This window comes from Pseudopodoces humilis, chromosome 6 (genome assembly GCF_049639895.1).
Source record: "Pseudopodoces humilis isolate 2021_Gansu_Grassland_sample_001 chromosome 6, ASM4963989v1, whole genome shotgun sequence".
Classification (NCBI taxonomy): domain Eukaryota; kingdom Metazoa; phylum Chordata; class Aves; order Passeriformes; family Paridae; genus Pseudopodoces; species Pseudopodoces humilis.
The window spans coordinates 48,844,904-48,866,548 of record NC_142205.1 but is presented as its reverse complement, the minus strand read 5'-3'; the positions used below and the strand labels follow the sequence as shown (position 1 = coordinate 48,866,548).

At 38.5% G+C, this 21,645-nt stretch overlaps 1 protein-coding gene across 4 annotated transcripts in view; it reads right to left on the bottom strand.

The window, feature by feature from the left end:
• Positions 1–21,645, bottom strand: part of PPP3CA (protein phosphatase 3 catalytic subunit alpha) — a 173,312-nt gene that overhangs the window by 86,743 nt on the left and 64,924 nt on the right. For all 4 annotated transcript variants that reach the window (XM_014263150.2, XM_014263151.2, XM_014263153.2 and 1 more), the window contains exon 2: positions 13,909–14,109. In XM_014263150.2, coding sequence (XP_014118625.2) covers positions 13,909–14,109 — 201 coding nt within the window. The remainder of the gene's footprint in view (positions 1–13,908; positions 14,110–21,645) is intronic.

Below are 21,645 nucleotides of genomic sequence, written 5' to 3'. Positions count from 1 at the left end.
ATAGTTTAACTACAGAAACCTTTAATACCCAAAATTTTGTGATGAGGCTTTCAAGCCCCATTATTCAACCTCTGGTAGATTTCTCAATGAAAACTAACCGAGCAATTCGAAGAATCAGTTTTTAATTCCTATTGGTTAGGTTTTCTGAATTATTCTCCTTTCTTTCTCCTTTCTAATATTTACTTCTACAACAGGCTTTCCATGATGTTTATAAATGACATAGATATCATGTGAGTAATCTCTTCTGGTTGAAAATGTAATTTATTTTAATTGGAACTGAAAACCTGTTTGAGGGGTGGCTGGAGGAAACTGTTCCTATTTCCTGCTATAGTTCTCTCAGCATCTAATTACTTCCATAAAGAGAAACAATGGGGAGGCTGTTTGTTATTCAGTTTAATGTGGTTAATTACACTATAGCCCCTATGCATGCAAATACACCAGAGCCTCACAACCAATACAGCACCCACACAACACATTTATCAGCTGTAACAACTGTGCTTTGAGATCACATATGATACATGCTCTAGATATAAATACTTGTTTACTGGAAAAGGTTTCTAGTTCACAAGAAAAAATGTAAAATGCAGCAGACCAGACACCAAATAAAAAATTCTAACCATTAGCATCTGTATTTTCCATTAAATTCTTGTCTATATTAATTCAATTTCTGCAACTAGAAACATATTCTTCCTACCTGGAATACCTTCCATGTTTTTTCTGTGTTGGGAAGTCCTTTTTTTATACCCCCATATCCCAATATACTAACAGGAGTTGAACCAAATACTTCACTTCCAAAAGTTTTAAGAGATTTGCGTCACCTCAGAATGGAATTAAGGTACCAGTCACATATTTTGTAAGACAGAATCAGTGTATCCCTGAGGACACAGAACTAATATTTTAAATAATATTTGTCCCCAAGACAGAGTCAGTTGGGATGGTGACACATCAGCTGAACACATCTTCACTATTATTCCTTCTTCAAAGTCATGCTTGGATCAGCAATGGTCTGTGAGCGCAAACACAGACTGTACCTACAGGGTAGGTACTCAAGGAAGGTGCACATGCAACAGCTGCTGCACCCAGAACAGCCTCCAAACACCAGGCTCTCCTCCATACACTCTGGTAAAGGGGAAGAATCATTAGCTGCACATTGCAGAGCAATAGCTTCCAATGACAGCTTAAATGTCAACGTGGCCTTTCCCATGAACCGTGAAAGGACTTGGTCTTCAGATAAGAGACATCTCAGTGCTCAGACAACGACTCTTCCAAGGCCAGATTTTTCAAGTACAAAATCACCATGGGAAAAGAACAAAAAGGTAAAAGGAACTGCATATGGTCCTTCTTCTATGAAGAATCAAAGAAATGTTTCAGAGGCTTAGAATGAAACCATCTGAGCCCAGATGAGTCACTGGGGTTCTTGGAGCAAAACAGACAATATGGATAATTGATAAAACAGGGACAGACAGTAAGAAGCATAGTCATGAGGGACAGTCATGATGCTTGAAGAATATGATAGCTTTTGTGAGGTGCTAACCTCCCTCAGAAGACAGTTGGAATAGTAGGAGGTCTGTTCAGAAACATCATGTTACGAGGAACGATGAATGTGTGTAAGTTGGAAATAAGAAGACGGATTAGTTAAGAAAAGAAGTAGCAGAATTTAGTCTGATCTACATTTGAACCAGGCCCTGTTTTGAACAAGACACAGTGCAATGTGATTTTCAAAGGTACTGTCAACCTAAATAATTTTAAGAAAAGGGCTTAATGTGGGAAGAAAAAAACAAAAATAACATCTTCATTACTGAATGAAACCTATGCTGAAAAAAGCTGCAGTCTGGAGAGTAGGTCACTGGTGCCTAGGGAAAGAGTGTGATGAATTAAGCGCCAAAGAACCTGAAAATGTTATGAGAAGACAGATGTCTTTTGGCAGACTAATGCTTTGATTTTGTTTAAACTAGCTAAAGTGAGTAACTTAGCTTCAACAGCACAGTGAATAACTGCTACTGCTATAAAGTTTTAACCTTTCCCCATTCAATTAATGTTAGACCTGAAAAGCTTTCCTCAAAGAAAAAAGCTCCACTGAAAAATTAGGAAAAGTGATATTCATATTCCAGATATTCTTAAAGATAAAAGAATATACAGACCTTGAGGTTTTAGAACACACCCCCATTGCACACCCAGGTTTTGTTTATGCAGTTGAAATACATCCTTCCACCATAAAAATCTGCAGCAAGCAAAGGCTTCAGACCTTTGTAATTTCATTGCTGGCTCAATCCAACAGAAATCCAGTTTATTCTTCACTGCCTCCCCAAGTAAAATAACCCAATTTTTTTTCCCAAATGCTTATTTAGAAAATGAGACTTCAAAGTAAAAGCTGACTTGAATTAATTTTTTATACTTACCTGGTCTCCCACAGTTGTGGTCATCTTCCAGCCTGGTCCCCTAGCAACAGCTGGAGACCTCCTTGTTCTGGCCTTATCACTGTGGTTACACTTCCCCTCTTGCACATTGAAGAACACATGGCCTTGATGGCAGGTGCATCAGGAAGCAACCAGACACACCAAACACACACCACCAGATGGCATCTTCAACCAGTTACATTTTAAGATCATGCCTTCAAGAGGAGATCCTGCATTTGATAAGAGCTTTGATATTCTGAAGCCTCAAGCTTCTAGACTGGAAAAAGCAAAAGCACTAGTGAAGACCTAGATTGGCATCAATGATCTGAAAGTCATTTTTCATTGCTAAAATCATCATTTTACTGAGGATATATTTGTTCCCTCAACAAGGATTCTGTTGTATAGCACTATTCTGCACCATGCTGATGTCTTCTCCCCACGCATCTCCTTAATGATGTCTCCCTAATTTTACAATAAAATCCAGGTGCAATGCACTGGGTTTTCAAAGAGGAACTACTCAATACACAGGATTTACAAATTACATTTGATACTGGCCCCCTGGCAAGAGATGGTTTTGGCCATAACTAACCTCTACATGTATTTGGAAATTTCAGTTTTTCCACTACAATGAAAACTGTTTCCCTTACCTTAATGAAAACAAAACAAAAAAAAACAACACTCGTAACTCCAAGTAATTCTACAAGAAACAGCAGACTACAAGCCTATTCTTAATCTGCTGCTCTCAATCATTCCAGTAACAAATTTAGCACACAAACCATACCCAGATCGATAACAATGCTTGCTTTATTGTACTTAGAGAGCAGAACAGTCTCACCTCACCACTCTTCCCATGCACTTCTCCCTTCAAGTAGAATTTTTGGCTATTTCCTGCCATAGGCAGTGCTAATTAAATGCCTTTTAGAGACAAATATTTTCTTAATTGTTTAGAATGAAAACATGATTTTCTCTTCAAAGGAGGTTTACCTTGTCAACTGAAGTTTTTTAGACTGTTTGAGGAAAAAAGATAACCTAGTTTTATGTATGCAGGCTGATATTACAAGCAGCTCTTTCGTCTTCCTCTCTTATACTTTCAGTTGTGTACACTGCACTGAGGCTAGCTTTTTTACCCCCTCTTAAAGTCTGATGAGAACCAAAGGAAATTAAGTGGAACAAAGAAGCTACATTAGCTTTCATAATTTATTGCTCTAGACAACTCCAACTATTGCCTGTGACAGGAATCAAGCCAAGCAGAAAGCAAATGAAAGTGTTCTGTCACTTTGTCAACAGCTGAAGTCGCAGGATTCATTTCTGTGGCCACTAGCAATGTCCCCAACCCCTGTTGCCACACTAAGCTCTTGACCTGTATGTACAGGGGGCACCAAATACAAAGAAGAACATGCATGAAAAATGAACTGAAATGTGTTATGTGTTGTTTTCTTCAGGTTTTCTAAATTGACACAATTAAATGTTCTTTCTTATTTAATGCAGGTTAATAAAGAATAAATCTGACACAGTTCACTGAATTTTATTTCCTTGTTTATTCTTAATTTTTTTTTCTTTCTTTATTTTTTTTTTTTGGATGAATGAAATCCCATAATGAACTCTCATAGGCCATTCATTTTGACATCTAAATTCAACCTATTCTGATTGAAGCAATACTTTTGGGGTGTTTTCTACTTGTAAAATTTTTTTCATAAGTAAATTTGGAGTGAGAAGAGGTGTAAGAATGACTGTCAAAAACTCAACATGGGAACTTTCAGAAGTACCATCTGAAAGGACTAATGCTAGTACACCTGACAAGCGAGAAGGATTCTCCACAGCGCCTTCCCTTGTGCTGCGCACCATGGCTGGTTTTGACTCACACAAAGGCTCTGAAACTGGAGCTTAGCCCTTTGCCATTTGCCCTTGGGTTGCCTACTTTAAAGATGATCTAGCTGGATCTATAAAAATCTCACAGGAAGGAACAACACTGATTTAAGCCAAGCAATCCACAAGGTTCAACACAACTGCTAAGCTCAATACACAATAAGGAAAGGCAAAGGCAAAATGTCATAGGACACAGACTCCTCTTGAAAATTCAGTTTGTGCTGAATCTCCTTTAGTTGAGGAGAAGCAAGATCCTCCTCACTTCTCAAGAACATTTTTATCTGGAAGCAATTAGCACCCCAAGTGGTATCAATACATGAATTTCAACTAGATTTAGATGCCCAAAGCTAAGAGAAGAGAGAAGCAGGAGCAAGCATAGTCAATGCAGAGAGAGCAACAAAGAATAATTTGAAACTCGCCATTTAACATTTTAATGCCCTAAAGATGCACATAATGACCTCTGTGTCAAAAGAAAATGTTATGTCTTGATACACCACCAGTACAAATCATGTACATTATTACCAGAATTGCCTTTGACCCTTCCCATGACTTTCTGAAATCAACTGCAGATTGAAAAGATGTTCCTGTTCAGCAAAACTGATCTTCCTAATTGGTACATTTATTTGGAGATCATGGATTTTTTAGGCTGTAAAGAACATTTTAAAATATTATTTTTTAAAAACTAATTAAAATGTTTTGAACTACAACAACTTTCTTTTTCATTTAAAAAGGCAGTGTCTTCACAGAGGATATTATATACACCTGGAAATTATTCTACAAATGTTTTCTCTGGATAAATGTAGAAAAACAGAGAAAGCATGTCTCGGCTCTGGTAGTATTTCTTAGAATAATTAAAATGCTAATGCAAAAGCATGTAAAGGCAGGAAGAAGTAGAAGAATTACGCACCTCAGAATAATGTCCTCTAAGTATCATTTCCAACTTCTAATGTTCTGTGATTTATGCTCTAAGTGATGAGAGGTATGTTTATAGTATGTCTTTAAGAAGGAACCTATTAGTTATCTCCTTTGCACTTGTCAGTGCTTCTCAGCAGGTTTTGGTGAAAGGTTAGACACAAAAATAGGGCACAGATGAAGGCAAGAGACAGCTGGTGTTAGGTCCAAATGCACAATCAGACTCTGAACAACAGAGGCACACCTCTGTACAGCGATTCCCAAATCAGATTAACACAGTGGTACTTCCAGTGGCAACAATCAGCTGACACAAAACGCTGTTTGTCTCTGACTTACTATTAGTCCACCCACTCGTACTCCTCTGACTCCTTTCCTTGATTTTTCCACTGCAGCCATGCTACAGCTGTTGCAGGTACAGTGTGATTAAGACCAAATTAATCCCCCTTTCAGCCTCACACACATATAAATCATGACTCTATAATTATTTCACAAACAAAATGGGGAACTCTGGTTCGTTCACCTGTGACTGGTAGATTTTTTATTTTTCAAGAGGGAAGGCAAACATAGGCTGGATTTCCCTCTGTTCTGCTTCTAGTTCTTACTCATTTCAGTAGCTCCTCCATCCAAAATGGATGGAAGGAGGAACATGGGTAGCTGTGATTTCAGCAGTGATCCCACTGCATTCCCACATCCCTTACTAATATAGAAAATTACCTAAGACTTAGTTAAATTAACCGAGGTGAGAATCAAAAGGAAAAATAACTGGGCAAAGCTAAGAGAACACAAAAGGCAAGAACAAAGGTTCTTTCCTCTTAATGAGGATTACACAGTAAAAATATCATGGTTATTTTCAAAAAAGAACCCATGTGTCAAAGACCCAGCTCTAATTCAAGATTTTCCACTGACTACAAAATTGCAAAGCAAGTAAAAACCCTGATTTACAAGATTCAGAAAAATATCTGAGAAGCTATAATAAACAGCGCTGCTGTGATGTACCCTGTCTGCTTGGAACAGTCCTAGAAGAAATGCTAATGTGCTATACTGTGCTGTCAGTATTTACATGATGAACCACCCACACACTAAATAAAAGATGGCAAGAACAAAGTCCTAAAGGCTTAGGTATTTGCAAGCAGTTGTTTTTGTATTTTTGCTGTTGGTTATTTTTTTAATCAATGCAATTTCTGTACTGACTTGAAGCCCAAAATATTTTTGATCTTCGTTTCACAGCATCAAATTAAGTTCCATATCTGAAAACAATCTCAGATTCAACAATTTCAGTTTGGCTTATTTGACTACAGTTTTTGCACCAAATAAAGTGAACCACAGATACATCATTTATAACAACTGAGGTAGTTGTAAAGAATACCACCAGTAGTATCCACTGTCTTGGCAATAATGATAGATTTAAGCAGCTGCTACTAGAAAACATCAACTCTGCCAAAATATCAGATTCTAATGGCTGAAGCAGCTCAATTAAGTTACAAGGCACAACTGCTTTGTTATGGCAGGGATGCAGACAGACATATTTCAATCTATACCGGGAACCAACAGAAGCACTTAGGGAAGGAACAGATAAAAATGATCTGAATATATACAGCCTTACATCTTTACCTTCTCACAGAAGTCACAGATTTTAAGCCGTAAGTGATTGGATGCATTATGAGTTCTCAATAAAGCATGCAAAATATCTGGAGTAGTGTCAGTTTTAATCAGCAACCCAAATAAAGGATCCAATCAAGTTCACTTTAGCTGCTCAACAGTATGTTTATATGGTAAATTATTTTTAACATAAGTTTAAATGCAGGTTTTCTGTAGTTTAATGACACTCAACAGTGATAAAGTAATGGAAAATAAATGCTGCAACAGCAAACTGTGTTTATGTTACACTGAGAAAAGAAGGTATTAACGCATTCTAAAAAACTATGGCAAACATTTCTTCATAAAGTCTAATTTGAGAAAGCAAATCTGTCTTATACAGTAAAAACATGTAAAAACAACTGGACTATCATTTGTTTTCAAGACACAAGAGTATGTGGTGCTATTAATACTTTCCCTTTCCTCCACTTCCCAGTTCCAACCTGTCCTGCTGAAATCTCATCTATGCAAATGAGAATGTGAATGGATATTAAGAAAGAAACAAGTCAAAGTTCACTTCAAACATTTACCTCACTCCAGGCAAAGTTAACTTTCCTATGATGAAGGACAATTAACTACAGGCCATTAAATCTGCGAGCACAACTAATTTGCAGAAACGTGTCCAGGTCTCAGGTGTTACACAGCAACTCAAATTGATATAGTTATACCAGGAACATTTGCAACTCTCATGCATCTCCAAGATACAGAAAAAAGTGTTGCACTGTAACCAGCATCCTGTTCTGAGGGCGGACCCCATCACACGCTCACTCCTAGTACTACAAATAAAATTAAAGATGCTTTTTAAAGATAACTATGCTGAATGTCTTATGACACGGAAGGAAAAAGTGCAATTCCTATCTGTCAGAAACTGTGGGCATCTAGATTTCAAACCAGCAATTAAGCTTTAAGAGTTGTGTGTCTGAAGACACCAGCCATTTAGAAACACTTTACAATTTGATCATGTATGTGATTTTTTTCATGGCACATAGGTAAATATTTTAGATATACATGTCCTGTATATTCAAGAATTCAATAATTTCTTCAACAGTGATCACAGTGCATAGTGTTTAACCCTAAGTGTGAAATAAAGAAATTTTAACTGTAATTACTTTTACTGAACTGTTAATTTCAAACAAACTCTGCTGCGCAAATATGGATAGACCTAATACTTGTAGGTCTCTAATAAGCAATCTTGCCTATTTTCCATGCTGAAATTTTATCTTAAACCACATCAAAGGTAAAAGTCAGAAAGAACTGGTTTAGTTTGACTCTCAGATTGGATCAGATCATTCACATGCATGCTACAAATCAATGTTATTTTTCTCCTATATTGTTCAATATTTCTCAATATTCTCTTTTACGATAATGTGGGCATAAATACTTTTATTACCTCAACATTGATCACTTTAGCTAGAAACTCTTGCTGTTTACAAAGTTTCAGTTTGCACAGCACCAGCAACCTACTAATATTATTTCCTGCTACCAAATGAGAGAAATTGGGCAAAGGAAAAATATATGTGGAACATGAGGAAAAAATCAGGCCCATACACCCTACTATTCCATGGAATAATGTACCCAGAGAATATCTGGAAACCTCAGAGATCATAAAGGCACATGCAGGCAGGAAAGGGCTTTCCCTCTAGTTTTTATGGACCTGTAATGCACAAAAGTTTCCAAAGGTCACCCAAGTTGTCACAGTTTTTCCCACACAGGCTTGTCCATAAATGCCTACAACCTTTTCCCCTCTCATCAATTTAGAGTCTGAATTGCAAAAACTGTGTGTTCACAAAGACGCAAACATTACAAGCAATTCGAGTACTTAAGTTGGATCTCCATAATGCCGTGGCATCAACCAAGCCAATGGAACTTTTTACCCAAAGACACTGCAAGATTAGTGAAAGTGGGTGTATCTCCCCTTAGCATGCACAAGGTTAGTACTTCCAAACCTAATGGATACAAACACCCTACCTTATATTATGTGATGCAAAGATAATAGCAAGGAAGGCTCTGCAAACAGCATTTTCCTTGCACCTACCACAGCCATAAACGTGGGAGCTGCAAAAAACAGGATTAGTAGAGAAAAACAATATGGCTGAGGAGTTCTGCAGAGACTGAGACACTTTCTACACTACAAGAACAAACTCTCATTCTGTCTTCCCCGATGCTTTCCTCTTTTCACCTACCAAGCTGCATGCACCTGGCAGTTCAGAAAGCTTTGCACGTGGCCTAGCACGATCAGGACTTCAATGAAGCATGTGAAGGTTTAGAACAAAAGTATATGCCATTTTTACCTATTTTCCATTTTTTTCTAAACGAAGGAGTAAGAGATGCTGGGCCCTGTGCCTGCGCATAGCCTGACTACAGCCACCAAGCCGGAAACCACTGTCATGGACACTGCTTGGGGGCAGTCTACACAGAGTTGAGAACACCTGTACACAGACAGCTGCCTTGGTAATATTAATGTATCACACTTCAGTACACATCCTAAAAAGCAGAGTTTTATAAAGATGTATATGAGATAGGTTTTCACGTTCTTGGTTTACTAGAGGACACTCTTGTTAGTACTGATGGGCAGAACTATCTGAAAGGACTGCACACTGAGCACAAAACATGAGATATGTCAAATGTGACAAGAAAAAAGGGCACACGTTAATTTCTTTTAAAATAGATATCAACAGGGAAAAAATACTTATCTTAAAGCACCAATATACATCTTACAAGTTTGTTCACTTATGCAGTTGTATGTGCAAGAGGTACCATGCTATTTTCATTTAGGATCTGTGTATCTAACAATATCCTCAAGGAAAATAATCTAAAACGTATAAGCAAAGATGTACAATGATAGATATTAGATGAATATATCACTTTACTGTTCTAGGTCTATCCTGTAGCTATGTGTGTCATCTAAGAACGTATACATTTAACTATAAAGAGAAAGTCACCCATGCACTGAAGTTAAAGGGACACATGCTTGGCATGCAGTTAAGAATGGCCAGTACCCAAGCAGCGTATTTTAGATTTGGAAGTGAGAGCCCATAAAACCATGCAGTCAGTCATACAAACAAAGGACAGTGTGTATCACTTGCTCAAAATCACTCTGTATAGTAATGAATCTCTGTAATAAGGCTACGCAGTCAATTATAAATCTGGAATTCCCAAGTGTACTTTGGAGAGTGACTTCAGTGAATACTGCCATCAGAGTGGTTCAGAGATATACTTCCTTAGCCTTCTGGGAAAAAAAAAAACAAACCCAAACATTTAAAATGAGCCAATTTCTCCATGTGTCATTATATTGTTAAGAATATAATACAGGAGTGGAAATTCCAAGGCTGCCACAAAGAGAGCTTTCCACTGAATAGTGGTTTAGTGGCAGATCAACCTCATTAAACACACAAGCTTCAAATGAAGTTCACATCTCTCCAAGAGGTTACAGATTAAGTCAGTCAAGACAACATTGCCTCAACACTTCCCAGATGTAAGAAGAGTACTGACAGCAGAGCACCTGGAGTCTCTTATTTTAGGCTCTGTTCATATCCCTACCCAATGCGCAGCAGCCCAGTGTAACTGCAGGAACAGCTCACCATGTCTGTAAGCCAGACCTGAAGTGAGCTGTGCATGCGTGTATGCATGGAGCAAATGATGAGAATTTGAGCTATGCTCACAAATGGGTTCATCAGGAATACTTCAAAAGGCTAATAACCTTGCAAAATTTGAAAATAAAATGTATCAATTCAAATGGCAATCACATTATGGTTCCAGCTAACCACAAAGTTTTATACATAAATGCAAAATAATTGATTGTGCACTTCACATTAAAGCTGTTGGCATGACTCGCGCCCAATTATCATTTTCTCGCTCAAATTCAGGCTTTATATGTACCCACTTCATTGCACATGACTTTACTTATAAACAAAACTCTGATACTTCTTCTGAGGACAATCTTATCACCCCTTAAAATAAACAAAAGTGAAATTTCAAATGATTGGATGGCTGCACAAGGCTTTAAGAAAGAATTTTTCATATTCTTTAATGTTTATCCAAGTATATCACTCTAATAATCCACAATGTGATTACTTCTGCAGTTACATGCTTCTATTTTTCTTCTTTTTGATGATCACCATCTTATAAACAAACAACAAATATATTTCTAAAAGATGAATGCCTCTCCCACAAAGAACCCATATTAGGGGGGTTTATGAGTGGTTTATGACTGTCATTCTTCAACAAGATTGCTTCTCTTGTATGAAACCTAAAATTTATTTTCTTATCCACTCCATCAGTGGTTTTGTTTGTTCTTCCCAATGTTGGAAAAAAGCTTTCCTCTACTGCATAGCTATTTCCTGACTGCCTGTATACCTGGCACTTCCACTACATCATCAGTCAATTGATATTCTCTTTATCCAGTCACCTGCTGTCATACTACTCATACAAAGAAAATTGTCAGGCCCACAGCAACATGCCTCACAAGCTTTCTCAACCTCCCCCTCACAATTTAAGTTCTTCCTTCTTTTGATGATCACTTTCATAACTACAGCTTTCATGTTTGCTCATACGGAAGATTAACACTTCTCAGCTACCCTGCATAAACACATCAGGAGCCCAGCTTTCCTACATTGGCTTAAAAGGAAGTAGCTACCAGCCACCCTGAAGAATGCTGCAGTATCACAATCACTACATGAGAATAATTTCAAAAGCAGGAACAAAGCAAGGTGTAGGCTTCACTGAAAAAAGAATCAAAGACTTGTATTATACCAGTGTTATACAATGGGATAAACTTCTGGAGAGTAATCCCCAAAATATAATTCAGAAGAATTCCAATGCCTTTAAATGAATTTTAGAAAAAAAAAAAATTAAGAGAAAAAATAAAAAAAGAGGGAGAGAGAGCGAGAACATTAAACACAGGTTTATGGAGATCAGCTGGGACACAGCACACCAGAGCTGTCCTCCTACAGTCTACATCTCTCAGTGAATTAAAAATCACACTCAAAAAAGAAAAAAAACCCAAAAAATGGTAGAATTTTCTGTGTGTGTGCCACTCATTCATGGACAAGGGTACTGCACCTCTACAGTTTCTTCCATTTATCCTGAAGTGTCAAAAAAATATCTGTAGAACTTGATTCTCAGTCATCTAAGGGTCCTTTTATTCATTCTATTTTCTTTGTTCATCCGAGCTGCAACATGATTGACATCTTTTCTATCAGAACAGTACAGCAGCATGACAAGCTAATTATTATATAAAAAATGATACACATTACCTCTCCAGGTCAAGCTACAATCCTCTAGTTGGATGTAATTTTTAAAATTACAAGCTTTAATAAATTCTGCATCATTCTAGTCCAGACACTACACTCAGTTTCAGACAAGGTTTCCTGAAAATGAAGGTTTTATTACTTCTGTGTGGTTTTTGGTGACTGCTACCAGCATTGCTAATAAAAACTGGTAAATAAAAACTTCCTCTGCAGCAGATGACTATTTCTTGTACTTTAATCAGGGCTCTCAAGAAGCAAAAGTGATGAAAGGACCTGACTTCTTAAACCAAGTTTTATACTTTGGCTTCATGGTTTAAACTGGCTGGAATTAGATATCTTTTCCCCCCCAGATAACTTTCTATGCCGCAGATCAATTAGTTGTCAAAAATGCATTCATATCCAATAGCAACAACAAAATATGGGAGGAGACACATTAGAGTGAGCAAATGCATTCATATATTCAGAATGCAGGCAGAGGCAGGAGACAATTAGAAAAGGAAATTCAGAAATAAGGCATTTCCTGAGGATTAATGAGTGGGTGGTAGTGTTTGATAGTCAAGGGCAGGATGGGCTCTGCAACCGGCACAATTCATTAATCCCCCAGGCAACACAAACTGCTAATTTTTTTTCTGCACTTCTTATTTTCCTTAACATCTAATTAAAATTTCCAGTAAATCTTACACCATCATTCCCTCACAGAATCACTGAATGGTCTGGTTTGGAAGAGACCTTAAATATCATCTAGTTCCAGCCCCTCTATCATGGGTAGGGCAAGTCCCACTGGACCAGACTGCTCAAAGCCCCATCTAGCCTGGCCTTCAACACTTCCAGGGATGGGGGATCTGCAACTTCTCTGGGCAACCTGTGCCTCACCACCCTCACAGTAAGGAATTTCTTCCTAATGTCTCATCTAAACCCACCATGTAGCAGTTTGCAGACATTCCCCCTTGCCTTGTCACTATATGCTTTCGTAAGAATTCCCTCTTTCACTTTCCTGTAGGCTCCCTTCAGGTAGAAGGTGCTGTATGGTCTCACCAAGCCTTTTCCAGGCTGAACAGCCCCAGATCTCTCAGCCTGTCTGCAAAGGAGAAGTACTCCAGCATGCTGAGCATCTTCGTGGACCTCCTCTGGACTTGCTCAAACAGGTTCATGGGCTTCGTATGTCAGGAGCCCCAGAACTGGATGCAGCAGGCCAGGTGGAGTCTCACCAGTGCAGAGGGGCAGAATCCCTTCCCTTGCTCTGCTGCCCATGCTGCTTTTGATGTAGCCCTAAACACTGCTGGCTTTCTGGGCTGCAAGTGCACATTGCCAAGACAGGCTGAGCTTCTCATCCACCAACATTCCCAAGTCCTTCTCATCACCTCTGCTCTCAGTCCATCGTCTGCATAGCTTTTATTTGTGCTTGGGATTGCCCCAAGCCATGTACAGGTCCTTACACTCAGCCTTGTCAAACTACATGACATCCAGAGCTCAATGCTGTCTGTAAGTCTGAACAGTCCTACTATGATAAGTAACATCTCTAAAATTACAGAATTAATACCTGGTGCAAAAGGCCAGGTAACTTATCAAGTTTCAGAAAGTAGTTCTAATTTTCTCCTAAAGACTAAAATTGTTCTCTGCCTTAGAAACAGAAAGGGTTCAGCAGATGTAATCCTTTCCTTTAAATTACAAGCTGCTTGATGGCCTCCATTATCCAGTGCTAGCAGACAAAGTGTGAATCAAGTATTGGGAGAGAACAACTGATTTTCAAGCTGCCTTTCAGCACCTTAGGAAGCCACATAAATGAATGCATTACCAAACATGTCCCAGCCAGCAACCATTCCTCTCCATCACCATAACTCCACACTAACCTGTAACAGGTGCATCTATGTCCAGCAAATTTTTTTCCTGGCGGAGAATCGAAGCTCCTTCTGTTATTATTCTCAAAGCGACACTCTCTTCCAGTCTCCCTTCTTTCATAAGGTGTGCCTTTAAGATATCCACACGAGGTTTCCCATCATTATCAAACACTTCCTTAGCTGTGAGACGGTGACTTGGAGGAAATGGGACAGCTAGACGGAAAAAAACCAAAAAATATGTGGTCACTCTTTACAGAAGACACATTACTGACACATTTCAAAACACATCTTTGCTGCAAAACAATGTTACCAAAGATCTTCTACTGCCTCTTACAATTTGTGGTTTAAATTGTACATAGATTCCCAAAGATACAAGTGAAGTGCATGTTTTCTGCAAGATATTTTATTAACACACACAAGAAGTAATCCATGCTTATAAAAACCTGAGAGGAGTATTTAGACCATAATTACAGGTAGATACATTCAAGCAAATCCCCCAAAAGACACGGGAATATCAGGAAAAGGAGGGAACAGATCTTAAACTGCTCTGGTAGAACTAGAGAACATTGACACCCCTTCCATTAACAGCATAAAATGCACAAACAAGCGCAACATTTAATATCTGTGCGTGGACACGCATAGATACACTCCAATTAAAATTCTAAATCCAAGACACAGCTTTCTCTAATGCCTTTGGGTAGAGGGATGTAAGATGTTTTCCTTGTATAAGTAATAGTTTGCTACACAAGATACATCTGAAACCCACCAGTGCTGAATAGATCATTCCAGCATGGACAGGACAGAGGATGCATCAGACTGAAGTTGGAAATAAATGGAAAAATATGAATGTTGTCCTGGCAACATGGCAGCAACCAGCAAGCTGCATAGTGTCCTCATGTAAGGTCAGAGGCGTGAAGTTGTACGTTCCTGCTCTCCTGGAGCCAGCTGGAACAAGAAGGCTCGGAGGTGATTCTGTTAGTTGCCAGGATGAGGCTGGAACATTATCCCAGCTTAACCCCCTTTCCCTCACAGTTCAGTGCAAGTGGCATTAGGCAGTGCCCACCTCACCAGCCACAGGGTGATTATCCTGATCCCTGCCACAGCTGCCAGAGGGTCAGGTTGTTCTGGAGCTCCAAGCAGGGACAACACATGGCCACAGGGCCAGTTTCAGCTGGTCACATCTGCAGTGCAACCCTGTCCCCACCAAAGGGTCTTGTCCCCTGTGCAGTGTATTACTGGCAGCTTTGCCCCATCATAAGACATTAAACCCCAACATAGCACATCAACATATCTGTTAGCTTCAGTTTTCTTCTAATTTCACTATCAGCAGACTTCAAAAACCCTTAACTCACACTGAGTATTTAAAGTTCAAACCAAGCACTCTTCTCTTACACTACCAGAAGTAACAGCAGAAAAGAAAATCACTTTACGCAGTTATTTTCCATTGATATTTTTACCACAAACAGCTTCAGAAAATGCCTTTCCCCCCATCCCCATCTTATTTTTTTATTTTTTTTCCCCTTTTTGCTGCTACAGCAGTCCATTCACAGGAATAATCTGATGGGGATTTATGAATGTGGGTGTCTGAAATACACTGAAGCCTGACTGCTCTCAGACTTAAACATGTTGCAAAAAGGGGAGAAGGTGAAAACTTATAAACTAAACAAATTATTATGCAACACAGAAAAAGAATAATCTTTCCTAAAAAACAAGGTGAGTGATAGCTCAGTACTTCTCCAAGCCTCCATCCTCTTTTTACAAAAAGAAAACTCTGGAAGGCTACTTAGTCCTAATGATTCTGCATTTTGAGCATGTAAAAAAGAGGAAAGGGAAAAGTTGGTAAGTATCTGCAATCACTTTGGCTGGAAGAAGCAAATACCATTAGCTTGCATTCCTTAGCAAGACAACAGCCACTGTTCCCCTTCAAAGGCATAATGCATAAACCTATGCAGTGCACCAGTACTTTGAGGTAACTACCATGTATGTTTGTATGCTGAAAGGAGATTTTTACATTTATAAAGACAGAGCAAAACACATGCAATGACAACAGCAAATAAAAGGAATGACATAAAATCTACTGATATAGAAAAGAATGACATATGCTGCAGCACTCAGAGTTCTGCAGGCAGAGCTCTAACAAAGATGCACCCGTACCTAATTAAAGAAAAAAAGATACTGTTCCAATAGCAGATGATTCATGATTAATTAGCAAAAACATGACTGACTGAATAGACCACAAATTGCATCTTCCATTATGAGAATATTAACTTTGAATGTACACGTACACAGAGCTTCCACACAAGAACAAGAAAGAAATGATCACGTTCATGCAGAAGTCAGTTAAACATCATTTTTACTAATAACACATAACAAATGCCTGTATTAACCAAAATCCTTTTATAAATACAACAAACATTTAATTTCCGTTGCTTCATAGAGAGCAATGTTACCATCTGAACACACAGGTATCTGTTTCTCCATTCCTTTTTTTTTTTCTGCTTTTTTAAATCTATGGTATCAGCATTTATAAGTAAAAAACAAAAAACACAATAAACTTGATTCTTATCAGAAATAAACCCTAGAACCTCGAACATGCAACGAGGGAGAGCACGGAACTGGGAGAAGAGACCACCAGGGAAAGGCAGGAAGAGGAAGGAGTGGGGGACTGAACTGCCACCATTGACCTCCTGGCCACGGCACACGCCCAGGGGATATTTTTGTAAAAACAGGCAGGAACCTGTATTAAGCAAAGGCCATAAAAAGGGGAGAGGCAATAAAATGTGCATCTACATATAAGATATACTGTTAGAAGTTTAGTGACAAATCTCACTACAAGACCACCACACGACTCATGCATGCCTAATCACACGCTGTAGAACTTAAAACCTGGATGGGTGTCCACCTCATTTACATTATTTTCTTTATTTTGGCATAAAAAACAAACAAAATTATTCACCAAGTGAAATACTACCCTGGTGGTTTGGTCATAAAATATGGACCACAGTAAATGCAAAGAAACAAAGTTTTAAACCCTTGCCCTCAGCCTGCCAGTAACATTCTCCAGAGATCTGAAAACACAAGAAAATACTCTTTAACCACTTACTAGTGGGGATTTTTCCACTTGTGCTTTCAGGTCTCTTGAGCATGTTCCAGCAAATGGAGGAAAAGATCAACCTGTTCTTTTACTGTTCTTGCAGGCTCCTGCAAAACCCATCTCATCGCTAACACAGCCACTGCAAAGGTCAGACATTGTTACTGCTTCTCTCAAATATTAAGCAGCCTCTCTGGAACAAATAAATAAACCATAAAGAGCTCTTCTTAATTAGAGTGGACCATGTGTGCACGCATAAATAAAATACAAGTATGTGGCAAAGCAAGCATTATTTTGTTTATATGTTATTCATTTTAAAATGAAGCTGTACACTAAATTAATACTCTCAGAGGAGGCTGCCCATGAGAAAAAATCTCTTTCATCAACATTCAAGTTCCCAAATTATCTCCCCCTGTAATGCTTGTCCTGTAATTTTATATAACTTATGCTATATGGCTGTACATAACTATGTTTATAGCACACCATACTTGTATGACAAATAAATGTTTGCCTTTTTATTTGTAAGGAAAACACACCAATAACTGCTAACACTGCAATAACCCAATGCACTGCATTCGTCTGATGGCAGTTTGCAATTCTCCATTTTGAGAAATATCTGCACTACAGCAGTGCCTAGAGCACAAGTTATTAAACACATTGGCACTTAAGCCATAGGCACAAAAAAAATTTAAAAGGTCACTCTGCAGCTTTGGGTTTTTTACATCTACTTCTTCATAACCTTCAGACTCAGTCTGTACAGAAGTTTCCTAAAACTGTGACAAAAATAATCTCAGAAACTCCAACAAAGCTGTATTTTTTAAAGACAGGACATTTTTAATAATTAACAAACAGGTATTTCAGTCTGGCTTTGAAAATCTACACCCATTTTATAATGTGTTCATTGAACATATAGCATAATCTTGAACACTCTTGCTGACCAGTAACTCCCATACTGGAGTTTTTACTATTTAATTGGAGTTCTGCATTTCTGCACCATACTGGGTCTGACAAAACCTACGCAGCAACACAAAGAAGAAGCCAAAGACCAACTTTTCAACCTAAAGACATTAGTTTAACATTACCTAATTCCTGTGCAGTTGCCTATGAACTTCTAGCTTACTTGGTTTCTATGAACCTAAGGGGAAGGAACGATGAATTTTTTTTTTCAGGAACTCTGCTTAATTCAGGTGACAGACTGAAACAAGAAAATGATTCACCACCTTCCGCAGCTGCTAAAGGGGAACAGAGTGGAATCCCCCAGGCACTGCAGGGCTCACCAAAGCAGTGGAAAAAGGAAAGGGCACTGCCAAAGATGCTCAGCCATGCAAGACATGGAGTTCTCACGTGAAAAACATCCCCCCCTCGACAGATTTCCTCAGGCACCACGCGGATAATGCTTTCATCTCTATACACAGGTTTTCTGGAGACAAATACAACCATACAGACACACTGAATCACTGCAATCTCTTCTTTAACCTGCACATTACCTCCTTAGCAGGTATTTTTTTAGAAAAGAGTACCAAGCAGAAGGGTGAGTTATTCAGAAGACAAAATTTCTTTTCAATATAAAATTTTGTACTACAGCATTCATAACATGTGCAAGTTCTTATTAGCTTTTTATGTACTTGGCAGGAAAATATGTCTATACCTGATTAAAAAAAATTCCAACTATTTATATGACAGCAAAAGTGCCAAACAAAAATCATCTCAGAGGAGCTAAAAGTGGAACACATGTTCTGATGTTTTCTAACAAAAACTATCAGGTTTCATTTTACATTAGCTACTGTCATTAGAGTAGGCACTGGAATTGGCAATCTCTCTCTAAAAGATCAAGCTTTCACCTGCTATTTTAAGACATGACGTATTTGAGGACTGTTTTTACTAAATCTGCTCACCAGATGGTGAAAGTGTTGGAAATTAGAATCTGGAAAATAAATCTACAGTATAAAATAAGAAGCAGCTATAAGGATTCCTATAGAAATTTAGCATGAATTATTCTTCATTGCCAACAAGTTCTCGCAGTGTAATCGTAAGTGCTCACAACCGTATTTGCTAAAAGACGTAATTAAATTAACATCACTCACATAAAGCAAGGCATTTTGCTTTAAAGAAAGCTGAGGTTTTCACTGGGAAAGCTAGTCAATACTGCATAGAGTCCATCAAAAAGGATGTTGCATGAAGACACCTTTAAGTAACAGCACCTGTACGTGAACCGAATTGGGAGCAGACAATAGAGTCATACCTCAACAAAACCCACATATACCAAATTTAGAGAGAAAGGAGTTCCTTCCACAGATATCTCAGCTGACAACACAGAAAACAGGCCACTTGACATGAGGCAGTAACACCTGTGGCCTAGAAAAAACAGAAGGTACTACAGGTTGGCAAGGAAACTGCTTCTCACAAGACTGAGATGAGCCATGCTAGCGTTATTTTTTGATGTACAAAAGCTCGAACTACAAAAATTTTAAAAAGTAACAAAAGAAGCTTCATCAAATATCCCAGTTCCAATGACTATTTTTAATATAATCTGACACTTCAGTCAGAACTGCGGAACATAAAAGACATAAAAGACAGAATTGCCTCAGAGAAATGTGCCTAACTTTGGACAAAAGCTATGATAGGACAGTGTTTGTAAAAGGAAGGCCTGTGTCAATCATGTACTGATCCCAACATTGTCATGCTGTTTCTAGCCACTAACTCTGTGGCCTTCTAATAAGTGTGTGTTTCTAGCCACTAACTCTGTGGCCTTCTAATAAGTGTGCTCCACTGCCCCGTCACTCCTCCAGTGAAATGTCTCTCTCTAAGACAGCCCATTCCAGCACACCACGAGCTGTCCCCATGCAGTGTAACTCCATACCTTAGGAAGCAAAATACCTTTGCATGATTTGAGCCTCAAATTTAAAAGGGAAGGATGAAGTCTCACCCCTGTGCACCTTGTTACTTCACAGGAGAGGGCTGCCTCTGACCAGCTGTGGAGCTGGGACTTACTCGCACACTGTGCCACGAGTTATGTAGGTACATCTCAACCATACGGGTAAGTTTCAGACAGGATGATCTCCTCTCAGATGCCTCTGCCATTATAATGAACATACAGGGATCTTCTTGCAAACACACAAGTGGCACAGCAGAGAGAATGGACAATGAAAGACACCATTAACTTGGAACCACGTAAGAGGGATGAAATCCTATCATTTCTGCCTAATTACCAAGCTGAAGTATGATGGGTTGCCCCTGGCTGAATGCCAGGTGCCTGTTCTTGTGGGATGAAAGGCTACAGTACTACCACTCCAGAAACTGCTATGGCCTTTTCATGGCGTTACTGGCCTCCTCCAGAATACACGGTACCTAACAATAAGAACAGTATATAGCAAAGCTTTTCTTCAACTCTTTAAAAGAGCATAACCAATCTCCTCATAAACGCAGGTCAAATTATACTTGGAAAGAACCACTGTAAGTAGCTATGGCTCCTTCAGTCACTTTAAAAAAAATCCATTAAAAACAACACCCACAACTTCAGGATTTGATTTTCTTTATATTCACCACAGGAAGCTTTAAAACCCTAAAGAAGAATTTACACAAAGAGGTTCTTCCAAGAGGTCAGAGCAGTGGCCCATTATTCTTACTCAGGGCTCAAATTAAGAATAATTATAAAAACCACCAAGGCCAGGATAAATACACAAGATTCCCTTGGTGGTTTAACTCTTGACTGATGGTTGATGGTGAATTGATTGACATGTGCCCATCTAAACCACTCTGAACACTTTTGTAATGAACTGAAGCATTGATACCAGTAACATAGATAAATATGTATTTCTGTAACAAGCCAAATCTAAATCTAATTTTCAATCATCGTCAAGAAATTACCAATAAAAATGGTTTTCAGTTTTTCAGGAAAAGTTAGAGAAAAAAAATTACATCAGAACTTTTCCAGAACATTTACAGGCAGCAGACACCAACAGAGAGCACAGGAACCCTAAGAACCCAGGAGGAGGTACAGGCTGGAAAGGGGAAGGGAAGGAGGTACACTTTTAAAAATCTATATGAAAGAAAAGACTCCTAATTGAAAGAAATAGGTCTGTATGAAATATCAAATTGTAGTGTATGTGGCTATACACTGGCAGCATTCCCAGAGTATATTCTGGCCAACTACTGGAATAAACAAACAAATCCTATCAGTCTTAAAGAGCACAAAACAACACACATCCCTACGAAGTATTACAGAAGAGTATTCTATTTTTTGTGTTTGAGATCATATACAAATATCTTTGACATTTACTATTCACTCTTCCCACAGTTCCTGGATAAAAAATCAACTACGATATAGAGAGGAAAAATTCAGTTCAACAGGAAACATTCCCAGTTTGGACCAACACATACAGAAAAAACTGGAAAATGTGATTGTAGCTTCCTGGCCTCATCAGAAAAGTTTGTTTTTCTACTTTGTTACACCCAAGTTGTTCCATAGGCCTCATACTGAAAACTGTTGAGCTTTGTTTTTATTAACTTTTGGAACAGAGAACAATAATTACCCAGAGTTTAAATTCCTTTAGGGGAACAATTCATTTGGATAAAAGTCAGGGGGAAAAGAACCCTGTAACAATGGAAAATACCAAAGCGCTTCCAAGACTTAGATAAGGAATCAGGCACAGTCCTCC